The 19405-nt window shown below is 47.8% G+C and overlaps 1 protein-coding gene and 1 long non-coding RNA gene across 2 annotated transcripts; one reads left to right on the plus strand and one right to left on the minus strand.

Moving 5' to 3' along the window:
• Window positions 1-9157: 9157 nt before the first annotated feature.
• Window positions 9158-10794, minus strand: LOC135813669 (uncharacterized). The gene is made up of 2 exons (XR_010553079.1): window positions 10276-10794; window positions 9158-9545 (listed from the first exon to the last, which is right to left on the minus strand). It is a non-coding gene; the product is annotated as an uncharacterized LOC135813669 (long non-coding RNA).
• A 589-nt stretch (window positions 10795-11383) lies between these two features.
• On the plus strand, window positions 11384-17192 carry LOC135815277 (peptidase inhibitor 16-like). Its single transcript, XM_065328553.1, has 5 exons — window positions 11384-11645; window positions 12421-12681; window positions 14196-14311; window positions 15240-15517; window positions 16102-17192. Exons 1-5 carry the CDS (start codon window positions 11502-11504, stop codon window positions 16272-16274), a joined length of 972 nt encoding a protein of 323 aa, XP_065184625.1. The 5' UTR covers window positions 11384-11501; the 3' UTR covers window positions 16275-17192.
• Window positions 17193-19405: the final 2213 nt, after the last annotated feature.

The raw sequence follows: 19405 nt of genomic DNA on the forward strand, positions 1-19405 counted from the left end.
GAGCAGGCTCGAGCACTTAGACCTGAGCACTTAGACCAAAACATAGATACCATGCGGCAGCATGGTAAGCACATGATTCTGGCTGGAGATTTTAATGTTCACAGCACGTCCTGGCTTGGCAGCTCTCGAACGACAATCGCAGGGGAGTTCTTAGGGGTCGTCGCAAAAGTTTTCTGTCGTCCCTGAAACGAACATCGTTCATTTCGTACTCGGACCCCCTCCCCTCCCTCTGAAACGAACACAGCTTGCTATGCTGGACGACGAAAATCGCATGCATGTACATGTCATATGTACAGTGTCGGTCGACTTGCGATTTTGGCTCGCACCCCCTCCCCCCCAAATGAATCATGTTCGTTTCAGGGACGACAAAAAACTTTTGCGACGACCCCTTAGAAGAAATCAGTGCAACACACTGTCTTGTCCAGCACGTGACCCAGCCAACCCGTGGGCCAAACACATTGGATCTCGTCTTGTCCGACTTTGCTGGCACTGTCCACACAGCATCGGGCGCTCTGACCACTGTGTAGTATTGTCCAACTTTCAGGAAATCACTCCTGTACTGGAGCGGCCAACAAGCAGGAAAGTATGGCGTTATGGCCAAGCAGACTGGGGCAGGCTGAGGGCACATTTCCGCAGCTTTGACTGGGCTGCTGTCGTCTGCGATGTCCCCGAACTTGCATGTGAACAACTCACAACTGTAATTCTGGATGGAATGGACACGTTTATACCATCTAAGACCCTGACAGTACTAGTACGGACGACAGACCCTTGTTGGTGGACACCTGAGTGCAGCACTGTAGTTCAAGCAAAGACTCGTGCATGGAAACGGTGGCGTCAGCACCCCGATGATGGAGATTTGCGAGCTTCATTCATCGACCTAGTGGCCCGAACAGCTGCTATTTTGCTGCGCGCCCAATCCTCACATGATGCTCGTGTCAAAGCTAAGCTCAGCTCAGGCTCACTTAACGACAAGCAATGGTGGTCTAACATGAAGAGAGCTGCTGGGGTGGAGCGTGCCTCTGAGATACCTCTGCTGAAGGACACCGACGGCACAGAGTATCCAACTCGCCAAGCCAAGGCCAATTGCCTCGCCAGGTACTACTCCCAGAAGTGTAGCCTTGCAGATGATGACATCTCTCCAGATGATCTGCCAGAAATGCAGCATTTGGACCGCCATGGTCTTGACCGCATCCATTTCCGGCTTGCTGATATACGCCGCCGTCTAGCCAAGTTGAATACATCGAAGGCAACAGGACCTGACAATATTCCAGCAAGAGTCCTAGCTCAGTGCTCCAGTGAGCTTGCAGAACCAGTCACCAAACTGTTCTCACTCTGCTTTCGCCACGGTGTTCAACCTACCAAATGGAAGCTGGCCCATGTGGTTCCAGTATTCAAGAAGAGCCCCCGCTCGGATCCCAAGAATTACCGGCCAGTCTCACTACTATCCATCCTGTCAAAAGTAATGGAGAGTATAGTAAACAAGCAGCTCGTGAATTATCTGGAGCGTTTCAATATTCTGCCCGACAGTCAATATGGCTTTCGGCAAGGAAGAGGCACGTGCGACATCCTCACTGCTTTGCACACTGAGTGGGTCAAGACTGTCAGCGATGGAGGGTACGCTCACGTGACATGGTGGCGGTGGACATAGCAGGAGCATTTGATCGGGTATCACACTCTGGACTGATTTTCAAAGCCAAGAACGTTGGCATTGGTGGCTGCCTGCTGCACTGGCTGCAGGATTACCTCCTGAACCGCAAACTATCAGTCCTGGTCCACGGCGACTCATCCTCTCCGGCGCCCATAACAGCAGGTGTGCCCCAAGGCAGTATCCTTGGCCCGACACTTTTCCTCTTGTATGTGTCTGACCTGGATCAGTGCCTGTCTCCCGAGACGCGACTAAGTTCCTTTGCAGACGACACAACCCTCTACAGCCTCATCCGCACGCAGGACAATATGCATGACATGACTGCCGCCTTGCAATCCAGCCTCAAGCGTCTTGAAGAGTGGGGAGAACGCTGGCGCATCAGATTCGAGCCCTCTAAATCGCAACAGCTGCTGATGACTACGAAAGCCACACACCCTGCTGTCCCTGACATCAAGTTTGGAGGTATCGCGGTTCCGGAAGCCAACACCATCAAGTTTCTTGGAGTGACATTTGACGCCAAGCTGTCATTCCGGGATCACTTGCACTCAATTGCGACACGTGGCTGCCAGAGACTGGGTGTTCTCCGTCGGGCTTGCCGGGTGTTAGATTACCATGGCCGGCTTTGTGCGTACAAGGGATTTGTGCGACCCATCCTCGAGTATGCTCCCCTTGTGTGGATGGGAGCTGCATCCAGCCACCTCGCCCGACTCGACCGTGTACAGAAACGTGCAATGGCCATTATTGGGCCTGGTGCCCTTCTCCAAAGCCTGTGCCACCGCCGGATTGTATCTGGGCTGGTATACCTGTACAAGCTCCAGTGCATCCCAGGACCACCCCAGCTCACCGCCATGATCCCCCCTCCAGCCAACCATGTAGAAGCCCGGCCCACCCGGAGTCAACCCCCTCCTGGCCAGCAGCACCATGTGCAGCTGCAGCAAGTCCTGGACAGGAGAGCACCTGCCTATGCTTCTCGCTCCTTCCCGTTTTCTGTAGTGTCAGTGTGGAACAGCTTGCCGAGCGAAATTGTAAGGGCTCCACTCAGCTTGAAGCGGCTCCACACGTTCAAAGAAGATGTCCATAAGTACCTCACGCACCAACACTGGCTGATGGCTACCGACTTCTACGGATGAACTCTTGACTGTGGCACGGGTCATGTTCCTTGGTTCGGCTATGCTGATGATATTGGGCTTCATTTACCTTTTATTATTTAATTTTTTATCATTAATTTATTATTTTAGTTTGTCTTGTTTGTTATGATTTCTTGGTTTTCCACCCGGTTTAGTTATAATTTAAATTATTATTTGGTGCAGCTTTAGCGCTATGTGGTTTCTTATTTTCCTTTTTCTTAATTTCGTATTTAGCGCTTTTGGGCGTCATTATTTTCTTCTCATTATTTCGCACCAAGTTATTATTTTGTGGTATTCTCTAGCTTCTGTTTGTTTGCAGTTGTTCTTGTGCAACCCCCCCCCCCCCCCCAAACACACATTTTTCGATGCCTAGTTGCAACGCTGACGCCGAGACCTCTGGTCGGTTGAGTTGCTCCCAGCACATCAGCACGTCGTCCCTACATCCCCTATGTTTTGTCCTTTTCCTCGTTTCTTTTTGTTCTCCACCTGTATTCCAGTAGGGCTGTGTCAATAGTAAAAAAAAAAAGAGAAAAAAAAGCGATTATTCACGGCGGGCGTCGTGAAAGGACATTGCTGCTACGTGGAATCGCCATCGGGAGTCTTCCACTCACTCACTCTCCTCTCTCCTTTCGTTTACGCTTGCTAGCTACGATTCCGTTCTAGACGCTCCGCCCACTGTCTAGCTAGCCTAAACTGAATTAGGCTCGGCGAAAATGGACGACAGCACCACAGACAACGGCTCGCAGCGCTAGCAAACTACATTCTTCTTCCCCGAATTTTTCAGGGACGATCAAAGTGATAATATGGCCAGGCGGTTCCTTCAACTAATTACATGATTGTACTTGCGTGTACATGTATTGGCATGGAAACAGAGCAACACTGCCACCCAGTGGCTTAGCTCTGACTCGCGGCCCTCTCACCGAGTCTCAATGCCAATAAAATTTAATGTTCGGCTTGACAAGCTAGCCATGCCAAGAGATAGCGCTAGTTTTATGTGTGTGGCAGGGATTTTTTACGTTTTCCTTACCGGTAGACCTACTCCATGGCCTGGCGAATCATGCGACCGGTAAATATTAGATCTCTGATCTTGCCTTCTTGACTCCAATCACTATTATAGCAATAAAAACTGCTTTATGGCAGTTTTCTAAAAAAAGTTATTGTGTTCTAGTCCATGGAGGCATGGACCCCGTCTAAAAAGTAAGAAATTAACGAAATGTGATAGCCGAAAATTAAAATTTCACACAAAACCTCACAATAATCACAGCACTTGAAATGCTGCTTTCAACACTAAACTTGTACTGCACCAACAATTATCAACATGCATGTCATAAATGCATAGGAAAGAGGATCACGAGGGGAAAAGGTCTTCTACATGTACATGTAGCTTTTCATTCTGTGTGTGATTATTGTGAGGTTTTGTGTGAAATTTTAATTTTCGGCTATCACATTTCGTTAATTTCTTACTTTTTAGACGGGGTCCATGCCTCCATGGACTAGAACACAATAACTTTTTTTAGAAAACTGCCATAAAGCAGTTTTTATTGCTATAATTTCTTTTGTTTTTTCTGTCACCAATCAATGGAATGTCCTAAATGATGGCCTTCACATCATATCAATACCGTATTCTACGCATTGATGTGCAAGCCTTTCCTTCAGAAAATGGCACTAGCATGTTCTTCTGCGGGGAAACATGTCAGTAGTGGTGGACCGTGGTGATACTTTTTTTTATACGGAGGTTATTCTGTGCATGTTGCTGTAGTATGACTCTGTCATCAAATTGTCTTGCCTTTCAGCAAGAGTACATGAAAACCAGAGTGTGCAGCTTGGGGTCTTTTCTGCTATGGGTGTCTGTCACGGCGAAATTCCGTGATTACATCATATTTGGCCCAGATCTGAGGCGGGAAATGGCGTAGTGCGTACAACTGAGCTGCAGTTGTGCAGAAAGAGACCTGCTTGAATCCTGCTTGTACCATAATTGTACGCACTACATCACTAAAATGATGTAATCACGGAATTTCGCCGTGACAGCAACCCATCCGAGCTGCACACTCTGGTTTTCATGTACTCTTGCTTTCAGATATTTCAGATTTCCCCACCCTCGATCAGATTTATTTGAGAAATGTAACCAGATGCGTGTCACCAAGAGTACATGAAAACCAGAGTGTGCAGCTTGGGGCCTTTTCTGCTATGGGTGTCTGTCACGGCGAAATTCCGTGATTACATCATATTTGGCCCAGATCTGAGGCAGGAAGTGGCGTAGTGCGTACAACTGAGCTGCAGTTGTGCAGAAAGAGACCTGCTTGAATCCTGCTTGTACGCACTACATCACTAAAATGATGTAATCACGGAATTTCGCCGTGACAGCAACCCATCCGAGCTGCACACTCTGGTTTTCATGTACTCTTGGTGTCACACATGTTTTTGTTGATTCTGTGTTTATAATGTTTTATTATCATGGGTTATCGTGATAAGGTCATCTTGCATCATATTGCACTGAAATCGTAATCCTGTTGATGTCGATACAACTTTTGGAAGTAGTTCAATGACTTCAAACTGTTAGTCCACGATTTTCTAAAACAACACAGCAAAGGAGGAACAATAAACATGTATTAAAATGTAAACAAATACATTGCTGAGTCCGACACCTCGTTCCAACAACTACACTGATCCTGAGGATAAAAGGGGCAAGGCTATGGTTGGAGGTACTGAGAGATAAACAAGGCACTCCATAATAATAAAATCTTACACATCTTTTGGTGAGTATGAATGATATCCAGTCTAACCTCTTTAGGACGAACACCAAGGGACCGATGGTATTTATTCTGTGTAGTTTGTCTTAACCTATTTTATAACCAGTGAATACAATTATTTCTCCAATAGACATACAAAATAGATTTCTTCTACAGCGAAAGATTCTAAGCCACACCAACTCATTGACTCGTCTCGTATGAAAGAAATGAGTCACTAGAGAGGTTCCGCAAACCGAAAATGCGTACAAACTTTCGTTCTACGTCATGAAGTGCGAAACTTCGCATGAATTCGCAACTTTGGACGCGAAACTTGCAGGGGACGCGAAATGAACTGTCCACGGGTGTTTGCAGTGCATGAACTCTGGCCAGTCGTCCCCGTACGCAAAATGCGTACGCATTTGTATTTACCGTACATTTCCTCGTGTTTTGGGCGAATCTGAGCGGTACGACGCTGTCGAATTGGGCCTGAATTTGCCCTGAACCAGCCGCTATCGAAATAAAATTAGGTGTTTTGAAGGCCACACGGGAACACTGCGGCCATGTCTTCTTTCCTGCGTCGTTTGTTTGAAAATCGGCGTTTTTTTGAGCTCGTAGTTCGTCTTCGTTGTGGAATGGCCGTGCGTACATTCTCCTTGGAATTACCAAAGTCTCACCCCCGTTTATTACATTACTAAGAGTTTTGCCGGCAGCCACGATAGTTTTTATCCCTGCTTCCATACGTCCTTTCATTGAACAGCCAAACGAAACTTTGTGGCGCGCCTTAGTTTTTTGTGGCGCGGGGGTCTCAAGTTTGTCACTTCGAGTTGTACACAACAATCACATCAACACCTCAAAGGACCAAAAAACCAAGTGAGCAAGTATTTCAACCTTGCGATTCTGCCAGGCCTACTCTGAGGATGGAGACTTCTACTCGGTAGCACATACTCGTATCAATAAGCTGGGAGGGAGAGCGTGGCGAGTAAAATGTTGGGATGAAAAGAGCCACATTCTCTCTCGGAAAAGGTCGTCGTTCCTGCACTGGCTACACACTTGCTCTACCCAGCTCTGCAGAAGGCTAGATTTTGCATGCACGTGCGAGATTCGCATCCGCCGCGCACATAGGCAGAGTCGAATTTTTTGTACTCTCGGATTTGCCGCCATCTTGACGAGTGGCCACTGCGAAACACCCGTGTGTCGTACACACTTTCGTGAGATCGGGTCATGGCGTACGTGCGCTTGGCCCGCGCAAACTACGAAAATGTGCAGAACGCAAAGTTCGTGCAAAAATTCGTACACACTTTCGCAAGGACTGTCGCGAAACTTCGTTCGAATTTTCGTTTTGCAGAACCTCTCTACTGAACGTTTCTTTAGCAACATGACGGCAACTGAAACAGCAACAGAGAAAGTACGATACATGTACAGCACATTCTTGCAGGTACAAACAGATTGCAGATCGTAATTCTTGCTTTGGCGGCACGAAACTTTATTTGGGGCAGTGCAATCTCGGCGGTACTCACAAAATTAATAATAAATCAAACAGCCCAGACTCGAGTAAACAAATCCAATCATACAAGTACGAGATCTTCACGAGACGAGACTGCACCCATTGGCTTGTTTCGTATGAAGCAAACAAGTTTACTGAACCTCTCCACAATGGAGATTTTCCCTGATATGCGAATTTATTATGCAAACTCGGTCAATGGGTCCTTGAACCTTTCCCTCCAGATTGGGAACTGCCAACGATAGTATGCGATTGACCAGTGCCTTACTTAACGTACGTACCAATGTACAATGAATATGAGTACTTCGACAACACATCTAACATAAGCCTTACCGTCAAGAAGGTGAACTCGCGTTACTCGCACACTGTAGACAAGGGCAAAGAGATAAAAATGGATCTAAATCCGAATAAAATCTGCACACGTTTCCGTAAATGAAAGGGTGAGCATAAGCAAATGAATCGAAGGAAACCGGACAACTCAGAGATCACCTGTCATCGAGTATTCCGTAAAAGGAGGCCTCGGCAGCGGAAAAGCTAAATTTAGAAAAGAGATCCTGTCAGCTTTTCCATTATTTATTGCATTCCGCCCAAAATCAGCACACTTTTCGTAAATGAAAGAGTCAACACAAGCAAATGAATCAAAGGGAACTGGTCAACTCACCTGTCATTGAGTAATATTCCGCGAAAGGAGGTCTCAGCAGCGCCGAAACGAAATAAGCCAGGCCAGGAGACGAAATATCCGAAACAGCTCATACAAGAAGCAGTTCCAAAGGAGAAAGTTCTTCGCGCATGCACATCCAAACACGAACTGCACTGCAACACAATGTCTGCAGTGCACGTGCACAGCACGCGGCTACCACCCGTTGCATTGGTAGATCTAATACCGAGCACCTTACGTAGAGACTTACGTAGCCTAAGTGAAATACCGAGCACCTTACGTAGAAACTTACGTAGCATAGCGGTGTCGTTTTTCTTGCCATGTGAACACAATAATAGAAAAGCTGACAGGATCGCTTTTCTAAATAATAATATGATCAGTCTTATCATTTCGTCGGGCGATGGTGTGCGGACTCAAGAGCACACACATGTACAATCATTAGGCATCATGTACATAGGCATAGGTACACCGGTACGCGGTAGCGTAACTTTCCATGGTTTATCTTGTGTGAACTGTTTCTGGACTTACCGAGTTAGTTTGTCTTTAGGTGATGGTCACGGAAATGTCATTCGCACCACCGCCGAGTCTTTAAAGTTTAACAAGTAGAATGGAGTTTGCTCTCTGCCGAAGGCATAGCCTTTCCGCATCCATTCGCATGATACAGCGCCTTTGCTGTACATAGTCAGTGCCCGTAGATTTCTCGGTAGCAATCAGCTTCAATAGTTGTCCACAACTTTGTTGAGCAACTAGAGCCGGTTACTGTGCAGAAACGAAGATTGTTGCTATCCTTTTTCAGTACATTACTCCCTTGTTACCACTACCAACTTGAAGTCAAGGGGAGTGGATCCGAGTAGATCTACGAGGTGTAAATGGCTTCTATCAATTCATTGGTCATTCTGATCTGTGGCTTGACCTGTCTGCGAAATCGCATTGCCATCATGGTGTGCATATTGACTAGCTGCTGGCATCTGCTAAGAATCACTTCAGTGTCCGCGACGTGTACGTGTTCTTGAACCAATCACCATGATCTACATGCAGGTCATATGCTGTTAGGAACATCAGAATTGTGCTACATGTACCTACGTAATCTTCTCAAGGTGCATAATAATATTTTCTCCCAGATTTCTCTCCCTCTCTCTCTCCCTTTCCCTCTCTCCCTCTCTCTCTCTCCCTCCCTCTCTTTCTCTCTCTCTCTCTCTCTCTCTCTCTCTCTCCCTCTCCCTCTCCCTCTCCCTCTCCCTCTCCCTCTCCCTCTCCCTCTCCCTCTCCCTCTCCCTCTCCCTCTCCCTCTCCCTCTCCCTCTCCCTCTCCCTCTCCCTCTCCCTCTCTCTCTCTCTCTCTCTCTCTCTCTCTCTCTCTCTCTCTCTCTCTCTCTCTCTCTCTCTCTCTCTCTCTCTCTCTCTCTCTCCTCTCCCCCCCCTCTCATCAAACAAGCAAGGACGATTCATGATGCAGCCGAACACCACGGGTTGGACTGTTACATGACGTATCTCCAAAGAACTTCAAGTAGTTATATAGAGCAAAATTTAATGAGGCTAAAATATTAGGTGACACATGCAATACGTTAGCTGTAGCAATCGCAAGGCGGCTAGTAATAGTAGTATGAACGAAACAGTAGAGGTAAGTTACTTCAAGTAATAGTAACGTGACGTAAGGAATGCATGCACATGGGAGAAAGGGAGGATGGGAATCGCAATGAGTGGAGGCAGGGGTAAGTCGAGAAAAGGAGTACCGAATATAATACGAGTCGGATCATCGAAACATGCTGCTCTCGTACGATCGTCATGCAACCTCCATTGCATGCAATCCCATTGTAAACTTACTTGTGATATGTGCAGCTAAGTACGGCGCGGTGCAGGTGTGGTTAGCGCCACATGATCTGAAGCTGTGGAGCGGAAAAAGAACACGATGTTCGAACACAAGCATGCCATGGTCGTATCAAGTTAGTCTTGAGAGGTAGATCTACACAAAAGCCTCCATCGAACTATTCCCGCGTAGTGCCTTGCGACTGATTTTCGAAACGAGTTGGCCTTGTTCAGGCTTCGTAGAACTAATTGGGAGCATCTCGTAGCATGTGCATGCCGAACTCCAGTAAGTAGTAGGTCTACAACCCGCATTTAAATGACGTGGCTGATGGCAGTGATGGCTGTAATAGTGTACTTCTGGTGACGCTACCAGCTACTGTACCAGTGATTTCGCCCACTACACGCCGATTACAATGATATAACCGTATTAACAGTTATAGGCATGGTCTTGTACTAGTACTAGTAGTAGTAGCGTCCAAAAGGCTTGAGTCGAAAAAAGACTCGAAAGCGAAAGTGTCCACCTCCTTCAATGCGCCGCATGTCACCAGTTACCACGCAGGTTGTACTTAGATTAGAATGCGATACTCGACGGTCGACCTCGCTCAGGTCATTTACACAGTCACAGGATGAAACACAGGTACTAGGGCACTGCCGGGCATGCGGGAAGCCGGCATCACCTCCATGGATCCAATGAAGGGCTACAATGGTCAATGCAGCTACGGTGTACTTCGAAGTACATGAAGATACATAACGGGGTAGGGCGGCCTCGAGAACCATTAATTTTCTGTCGCGAGCCACGTAAGCAACAACTTGCTGTGGTACGTAGTTGTCCCCTTCCATGACCCCTTGACGCCTTGCTGGACGTTGCTATCGCCTGAATGTGGATGCCACACATTTGAAGGTGAAATCAGAGCACCTGCCGTAGACCTACGTAGCGGAGGCGACGTTTGGATGTCACCGCCGCAAGCTACGCGGCCATTCGTGTCCCATCACTTCGAATCGACTAAGCCCCAGTGCAACACTGTCATCCACATCCGCATATCGAAGGGCCTTATGCAGGACCTATCCAGGTCGAGGTGGCTCGAGGAAGAATTGTACGCTTTTTTAGTTCAGACACACAATACTTACTAGCACTCTGTCTGATACGGCATGCAGCCCAGCGACAGGATGATTTGAAAGGCATGCCAGTAACGTGAGTTGATCCATTAGCTGCTGGTGACGTAGTACCACTTCCGAGAGCGGTCCACCGCGCGCTGCGCTGTGACATCCTCCGTTCTATTATGTGGTGCCATTTGCCGAGTCGACCTAAATAACGCTGCTAAGCAAGACGGTGCACACCACGAATGGCTTGATCCTAGCCCCCCCCCCCTAGGTAGAGAGGAGGGAAGACTAGTACTGACTAGTCTATCATGGTCTATGCATTACGTTGCAGGATCTCGGGGCACACGTAGCTGCTGGCGTGCCTGCTGGCTGACTGGCCTCCTGACGCGGGCAACGAGCCATCAAGTGCATACGGCTGCGCTGAAACCGGTCTCCGGCGGTGGCACACACGCTTGCAGGCTCCTCTTCTTCCTCTACTATAAGCATACAAATTTGCTCATTAGCTAGCTGCACAGGAACAACACTGGACGTCCTTGCTTCCCACAGACATGCTGGATAGATATCATGTTGACCCTGCGAATAACCTCATACCCTAGTTGCGTGTGACAGTGAGCACGCGGGTACATACCATGCCAACCAGAGACGAAAGTCGAAACCAAAGCCCCGTCGCACCCGTGCGCCACTGCCTTATCCGAGGCCACCGGCGGCGGCGGTATCTGGCTGGCGTAGCTGGGCAGCAGAAAGCAGCGACAGGAGAAGCGAGTCAGTACGACAGCAGTGATCATGGCGATAAAACCTACATGCACTAGGTCTTCCACTGCTACTTTCATTCTGTCGTGCTTTCACTTTCAATTTGGTTGTGTTTTTGACACGTCTATCGACGAAGAAGAACAGCAGGAGAATAACACAGCGACGAGGTGCAAATCGCATTGAAAATGTTTGCCAATACGCTCGGTGCTCTGCTGTTGGCGACGTGTAGTCATGCCATGCTGACTTCATTGGAGAAGGAGGAGCTGGTGGGTGTGCACAACGCACTGAGAGGCGAAGTCCTCCCACAGGCCAGCAATATGCAGAAGATGGTAGGTCTGTCTGGATCTGCACGAGCCCATTCGGGACTGAATTATGGGGTATGGGAACCGTGGGTTGGGGACTAAGTAGAGGTGGTGACTTGGGGGTTTGATGAGCAATCGGCAGTATCCGAGAGGCTGGCTGATCATGTCAATGGCGTGGTATTGCGCTGCAATAATAGGAGGGAGGATCTCTAGTGGTGTGGCACTTCAAGTGCGGCTGACTATGTATTGTTTGCAGCTAGGCGTGCAGACGCGTGGAGAAACTTCCCCATCTCAGTTCTGGGGTGTTTCGCTTTTTCCTCGTTTTGGTTGTCGGCATAAAGCCACGTGACTAGAGTCACTAGACTCCTTGCTCGAGTCGTATGATTGCACAAGGTACTTTTGGATGGTGGTCTGAATCTAGCTAAGTCTATTATTGCCAAGAGTACATAATAAACGTGCTCTTGCTATAACCAAGAGTACATAAACGGATTATGTACTCTTGGCATAACACATCAGTATACCAAGGATCGAGTGTTCAAAGGGGACGACTCGCCACCTTGACACTGCGGCGTAGTTCCTCCCGCTTATATTCCTAACTGACCCAGGCCAGTAGAGGCGAGGTAGAGGGGAGGGAAGAATAGGGTGTACAGTCATCACTGCGGCATTGAGAGGTCCTGTGATGCACGCACATCAATCATGTACCTGACCATAATCCCAGCTGAGTCCTAGATCGAGATGGCATTGGACTAATGTGCTTCTATTTTGCCGTCTGCATGTTCTCATATTCTCTGCCCATTGTTAGCTGTGGGACGATCAGCTGGCTACCTCTGCGCAGGAGCACAGCTCGCGATGTGTGTGGGCACCTAACCAATTGGCCAATGCAGAGGCTGCAGCCTCCTTCCCCGAGGGTGTTGGCGAGAACCTGGCCTTCAGTTTCAACGACGCCACCACAGCCGAAGTCAACCCAGTGCGCTTCATTCACGAGTGGTTCGCCGAGTCGGCCTTCTACAACTTGTCCAGCGATTCGTGTGCCCCAAAGGAGACCTGCAAGCATTACAAGCAGGTAAGAACGAGATGTGTGGACCCCTCCGCCCCCTGCCCTTTACATACAGTGTAGAAGTGGCCACACGAAGTCATGACTACATATACAAAAAGTATCTACATGTACATGTACTTGTACCGGTATGAGCTTTGGTTATCTGTGTGTCGATAGAATTCCTGAGGAATGATAGTAAGTGCCAGTGTTGGAGAAAGAAACCTACGGACTGGTGATCCTTTTGCAGTCTGCTAAGACCACTGAAGACTACCGCACTAACTACTACTTTGAAGTAGTATTGTAATTTTGGTGCTTTGCTTGGCGTCGGTATGACCATTTATGGACTGCGTTTCCATGGCGTAACGATACTTGCCCATGCTGTGCAATCATGTACTCACACGAACTTGGGGTCGCGGTACAATGACGTTCATGTTACATGTAGTCTATCCCATTGCCTAATGCCACATTTTTTTAGAAGAACAAGAAGAGTACAATACCCCCCCCCCCCCCCCCGAGCTACGTACATTTGGTGACATGCCCTTACTTGGCTTGGTCCTCAAGCTACATGACTGTAGTGAGATTTAGTCGCTATATAGCGACGGCGAAGGCAAACACAGACGTGGGTGCCCGGCCATCATGCGGCTGTAGCCTGGGTCGGCTTGTGCAGACCCTCATGCCAGACCAGACAGCTACTTTTATAGCATGGTCATGGATCTGCCTGCGCGCGTCACGTCAGTGTGACTCACATGCACACATCCACTGCAACAGTACAGTATTTTTAGGAACCAACGAGTAACGTAACGTCGTTACGTCGTTGCTTGATCGTATCCATAGCCATCTTCTATCGTAGCTCTTGACTCTTGGTCGACAGTGTACTGTGTGTGTGTGGAGTGAGTTCACTGAGAAATCCGGCGACCGCAGCAGCTAACTACGCCGGTTTCTATCCGTTGCCAAGCACGCGAAGTTCCGGCAAGCTGACATGTTGATGGTATTTCGGGCATCCAAAGCTAACTCAGCGACTGCATGCAATCGATCACATTTTCGTGACGTGAGCAAATGTAACTGCCGAAAGTCAGGACACTGCCTACGTATTTGCTGTCTCAGTGTCTGTCCCGTGTGACCTACACAGTAGTACAGTATTGATCATGTAGATCGGATTGTGAAATAATAATTACACGACGTCGTATACATGTACTTGATAACTAACTAACTAATGTTACTTGATAGCTCGTTTGCTAGAACTGTACATCATGGTAGATCTACGAAGTGCGTGACCGTGTAGACTGCTTCTAATTCTCCGGTGCCAAAAGGTAATCTTTGACTCGTATCGGCAAAAAAGGTGATTGTCTCGAAGACCCTCCGCGAGCGCGAGCTGCCTGAGTGGGAATGCCCGATGGTGGCAACCAAATGTAGCAAGGCTTCATGGCGCTTCGGGGTGTTACAGTCATCAGTACTTATGAAGTTATGTAGATAGCACACCAATGCCATAGTGATTGCAATGACACTGGCTGTTGTCCGGTACTGGCTGTTGTCGATTTCAGCTCGTGTGGAGCAGCTCGCACGCTATCGGCTGCGGCATCTACACTTGCCAGCTGTTCGACTTCTTCGGCGTGTCGTTGCCCAACGCCACCCTCTTCTCCTGCCTGTATGGAGCAGCGTAAGTACCGTCTACATGTAGAACACACACACACACACACACACACACACGCACACACACACACACACACACACAGTCACAGGCGCGCCCGCAGTGTGGTCGAGAACAGTGTATGGCGAATGTCGTGATGTCCACACTAACGAACGGTTCCCACAGTCTCGCAGGCAAGAAGCGGCCTCAATAATTTGCACCAATTATTTCGTCACAACACCTCGAACTCCGCGGTCTTCCTGGACCGGTCCATAGCCTCAGGCATAGGAGAGTACATGTAGCCTAGCCTATCTTGGTATGCTGTCACGTGACATGCAGGAAGATAGCACTTCTGTGATCATGGTGATACTTGTGCTCATCGGGGGACATCCCGGCCTTGTCATGTCGGATGACTCACACGAATGTCCAGATTGGCAGAGAGGCTCCAGGCGGCGCTCATGCAAGAGTCTATGAAATACAATCCGGATTGAATGTGTCTCCATCAACTGATCAAGCTGTGTAGTAATGGTGATGAATGCAGCCCACTTGTCTTTAGTTAACCATGGAGTTTAGGCGACAACTTCATCCACGTGGCTGTGTTCAGTGACTCCACTCACCTGCTTGTTGCTGATGGGGTCTATAATTACACAATCATGTAAATGTTCAGTTGTCTGAGGATTGCCTTAGCTTTGCTATGTGCATGAAACGCAGCGTTACAACAATGACCTAGCCGGCTGTCTCTGTTCTCTTCTGCCTTTGTGGTAATGCTCCATCCTTGTGATGTTGAGCACTCTAGGCAATCTGGGAACCCTTGCTATTGTAAATGTTCATGTACCGGTATGTAGTTTCCAAAATCCAAGTAGAGAACAATTCAGATCAGGTGCTGACGTGAGGGAAATCATAGTATTCGATGATACTTACCATACTTTCTCTAACTCATGTTCACATGCCATTACAGAGGGAACACAGCCACCCTGAAGCCCTACTCGGAGGGAACACCGTGCAGCGAGTGCCCTTCTCGCTCAGAATCCTGTGAGGCAAGCCTGTGCGTTCTCAGTCTCACTGCCAACGCCTCTGCCACCGCCGGTTCAGTGGATCTCAGCGGTCCCGGAACAGTCGGCAACGGCAGCGCTGAGGCCCCACAGGGCAACATCTCAGCGCCTCCGCTTGTTGCCATGCCCCCACCAGCAGTGGAGATAGGCGTAGATGCACCCACAACACCAGCACCAACATTGAGTAAGGCTGGGGAGAATATGCGGAATGCCCATAAGTTACCCTGCTGTTTTTTTTATCGTTGAATTTTTGCCCTAATCACATCATTTGACATCAGAAGAATGGTTGCCATGGATAGCAGGGAGTGAGAATGTGTTGATGATCACGCTGCTGTGGTGAGCATGCTCATACTTATAGTTGTAAGGGGAAGAGAATGTGAAATAATGGTGATCTTACCCGGTGATGCCGTTGACAGTGGCAGGCTTAGCCTGCACAGATTGTTGTGTGTGTGTGTGTGTGTTTGTGTGTGTGTGTTTGTGTGTGTGTGTGTGTGTGTGTGTGTGTGTGTGTGTGTGTGTGTGTGTGGTGTGTGTACTGGGAGGGGGAGCAGCTTTTGCTATCCACTAGGCATATGCTCACGATACTTGACAAAGACATACTCTGCCCGTACTACTGAGTTCCTATGCTGGACCCAGTACAGAGTGGGACTGACTAGTATACATGTCTGTTGCACTATTCCTGGCAACTTGCTTTTCTTGTGTACATGCCACACAGAGCGATGAGTTTAGAATCATGTTTCCCGTTTTTGTTTGTGATCCCCATCACAGCCCCTAGCCTGCTGCCCAATCACTGCGAGGCACCGGCAACAGCAACGGATCGCGAGGACTGCTGGCGGTCTGCGTGGCTTCTCTGGACACAGAAGTACAACCAATGGGCAGCTGGCCAGTGCAGTCAGTCACCAACTAGTGCCACATCACAAACCTTCCCTGGCCTTCTCTAAACATCTTCTTCCCGCAACGCACAGTTTGCTGTTCCTTCGACTATGCGCAGCCATACTCAAGATTGATGCTCTGATTGACCCAGACAAACACCTGTACCCGTACAATGTTACTTATTATGTTCAAGGCCTCCACTCAAGTAATCTTGTTTCTATGGTGGCAACTCTCCCACACATGCTGCCTTTCTTTGGCATGCAGTTAACTGTAATCCACCTCAGCTGCCTTGCCGTGAGTCTGCTTGAAATTGCGGCATCTGTTTCTGGCTAGCTCACAGCTGACAGGCTCCAGAATAACGGTTAGTCCGGCTGAATCCAATGACCGCTCAAAGTCGCAGCATGACAGTGAGTGTTATTTCTTCCTATGCTATTGTTCTGGCCGTTTACTTGCCGCCAGTCTGTTCTGTTTCCAACCCTCTTCAGTTCTTGTGTCCTTTCCTATCCGTTCCACATCCATTTCTAGCCTGAGATGGTTCTTCTGTTCTACCTTTATATAAATGGGTTTTTCTTGTCTGGCTCTCTCTCTCTCTCTCTCTCTCTCTCTCTCTCTCTCTCTCTCTCTCTCTCTCTCTCTCTCTCTCTCTCCGTGTATCATTTAGTTAGCGTTATTGGGCTCCTGCATGTATATAGCCGTGCAACCAGTATCTAGCAACCTAATGTGCGGTTGTATATATATGGTACACTGTGCTGTGCAGATGTGATTGCATATTTCTAAAAGCTACATTGATCAGTCAGCGGCTGTCTTATTCCATTTCCTATTTAATATTCCGAATAAAGAATCAACCGGCAGGCAGTAGTAACATTCGTGAGTAAAGGCAATGCACTTAATGCAGCGTAATAGAATCTACCATTGAGTTTGATACTCTCCACTGGCTGACGGGCAATTATTATTATGCTTGTAAGTGAATGACACCATGAGGATGACTCTTGCTATCATGTGTATGGAAAACAGTGATGGTTCCTGGCTGCACCAGAGAGACTGTGATGTGGTCCCAGTCTTGCGAACATAATTATTATGCCGGAGTTATTTAGGATCGTGCCTCGGTTTTGTATTTGTATTATTATAATTATTATGAGTTGAAAAGGATTCCCCAAAAGCTGTTTGCCTCAGTGTTCAGGGTTTTCCGGCTGAGTGACGAAATCATGACAGGAACTTGTGACAGGCTGAATACTACAATGTTATGTAGTACACTCATGCTCAGCGATGTACAAGGTTCAGGGTTCAGACCTCTGTATCACCCCGGGCCAAGTCGGGTCTGGTTGCATGAACTGGTCAGGAACACTACTGTTCCCTACAGTATGTCCTCCACCCTGTGATAATCATCATACATGTACTTGGTAAACTTTGCTATCATTCAAGCAAGGCCAAGAAAACCAAGAAAAGCCTTGAATAACAAGGCAACGTTTTTATATATTTTATGTACTTGAAGTATTTTTTACAATGATCACAGCCCACAGCTAGCTACAGGCAAAGACAAAAAATTATAATTGCATAGTGGGAGCATAGTGATCTGTACTGGTGATGGTGAGGCCGATTGCCCTCAGCCGACCTGAGGTCTTGACGTCATGGGGACATAAGACGCACCAAAAAGAAAGAAGAAGAAACAAATGAAAGCCTTGACAGGTACATGATACGAAATGCTAGGAGGAGAGCATTGGTGTGGCATTGGAATGGTTCGCAAGCTATCTCCAAGATAGACATCAGTCCGTGAGAATCGGCAGAAGGCAATGAGAAGCCACAGAATGCACGCGTGGTGTCCCGCAAGGGTCAGTGTTGGGGCCTCTGCTATTCTCACTGTATGTGAGACATGTTCCTGGACTGTTCGAGCACGCACAGTCTCAGCAATACGCTGATGAAATAGCCTTCTACCTCGCCTCTGTAGTTGTAGAAGTTTATTTAACGTCGCACCACAAACAGGCGATTTCGCCTCCTTTGATACATGTGGACGACAGAAGGAATGAGAGAGAGGGGGGGGGGGGGACAGAAGTATGGAGAGAGGAAGGGTAGAAATAAATAAGCAATCAACCTCAGGGCTACACCAAAGCAAAAACGGAATGGGAACATACTATATACATTCTCTAAGTCAATTGACCAGCTCCAGCACAAACTAGCAAGCGACTTGAACCTGCTACAGATATACCTGGAAAGTATTGGCCTGATCTTGAATCCCGTGAAAACGAAATTCATGGTGCTCCGGAGGAAGCCTCTTTCCCTCGCCCCAGATCTGGCCATTGCATGCGGTGATGTAGATATTCCACCTTCCTCAACTGCTCGCTATCTCGGTCTGATTATTGATGAGCACCTTACGTTTGAAGACCAGATTGACCATGTTTGCACGTCTGTTTATAAGAAAATAGGAGCGTTCCGGCGATGCCGCCGCTCAGTAGATCATGCCACAAGACGCATCTTTTGCTTATCCGTAATACAATCCACCATCGAGTATGCCAGTAATTCGTATGTGCACTGTTTAACTCCGTATCTGTATTCTCGCCTTGTTACACTAAGTCACACTGGTATGAAGAAGGTCTTCGGCCTTTCTACAGTCCATTCATCGGAAACTGGCCCGCTGGCTTTTGAAAGTCGGATTTGGGCCGAATTGAGGATCAAAAACCCACTTTAAATCTCAAAAATCTGGGTTTTGGATCTGCTTCTCCATACATTTTGCCATGGCATACCTGTCCTAATTTTGTAAAACCTGGCTGAATTTCTATTTCCCTGTTCTTGGACTTTTCTGGCCTCAAATGTGGCAAGGAGTAATTGCACGGGTCACGCAATGCAGGATGTACTGTTGTTTTCACGATATCTAAAACTATGTGAGAGAGAGACACCAAAAAGTTAGGGTGCCAGTTTCCAATGAATGGACTGTAGGCGCACTCCAACTGCTTTCCTTTTGTAGCATGCTAAATTATACTCGCTGGAGTCTCGCCTCAACTATGTAAATTGTTACTTGCTACTTTTTGTCTTTGTGTTCCGATGTATCAACAAGCTGACAAGTCCCCTGCTTTCCTCTATGTTCACTCTACAATCAGCTGCTACTTGTACAGATAGGCGCACTAGAGGACAGTCCTTCTCGTCTATTTCTTTGCCTGCTGCTAAAACTAGATATGGCATGTTCTCTGTTTCTTTACTTGGCGCT

Source organism: Sycon ciliatum, chromosome 4, assembly GCF_964019385.1.
Source record: "Sycon ciliatum chromosome 4, ocSycCili1.1, whole genome shotgun sequence".
NCBI lineage: Eukaryota > Metazoa > Porifera > Calcarea > Leucosolenida > Sycettidae > Sycon > Sycon ciliatum.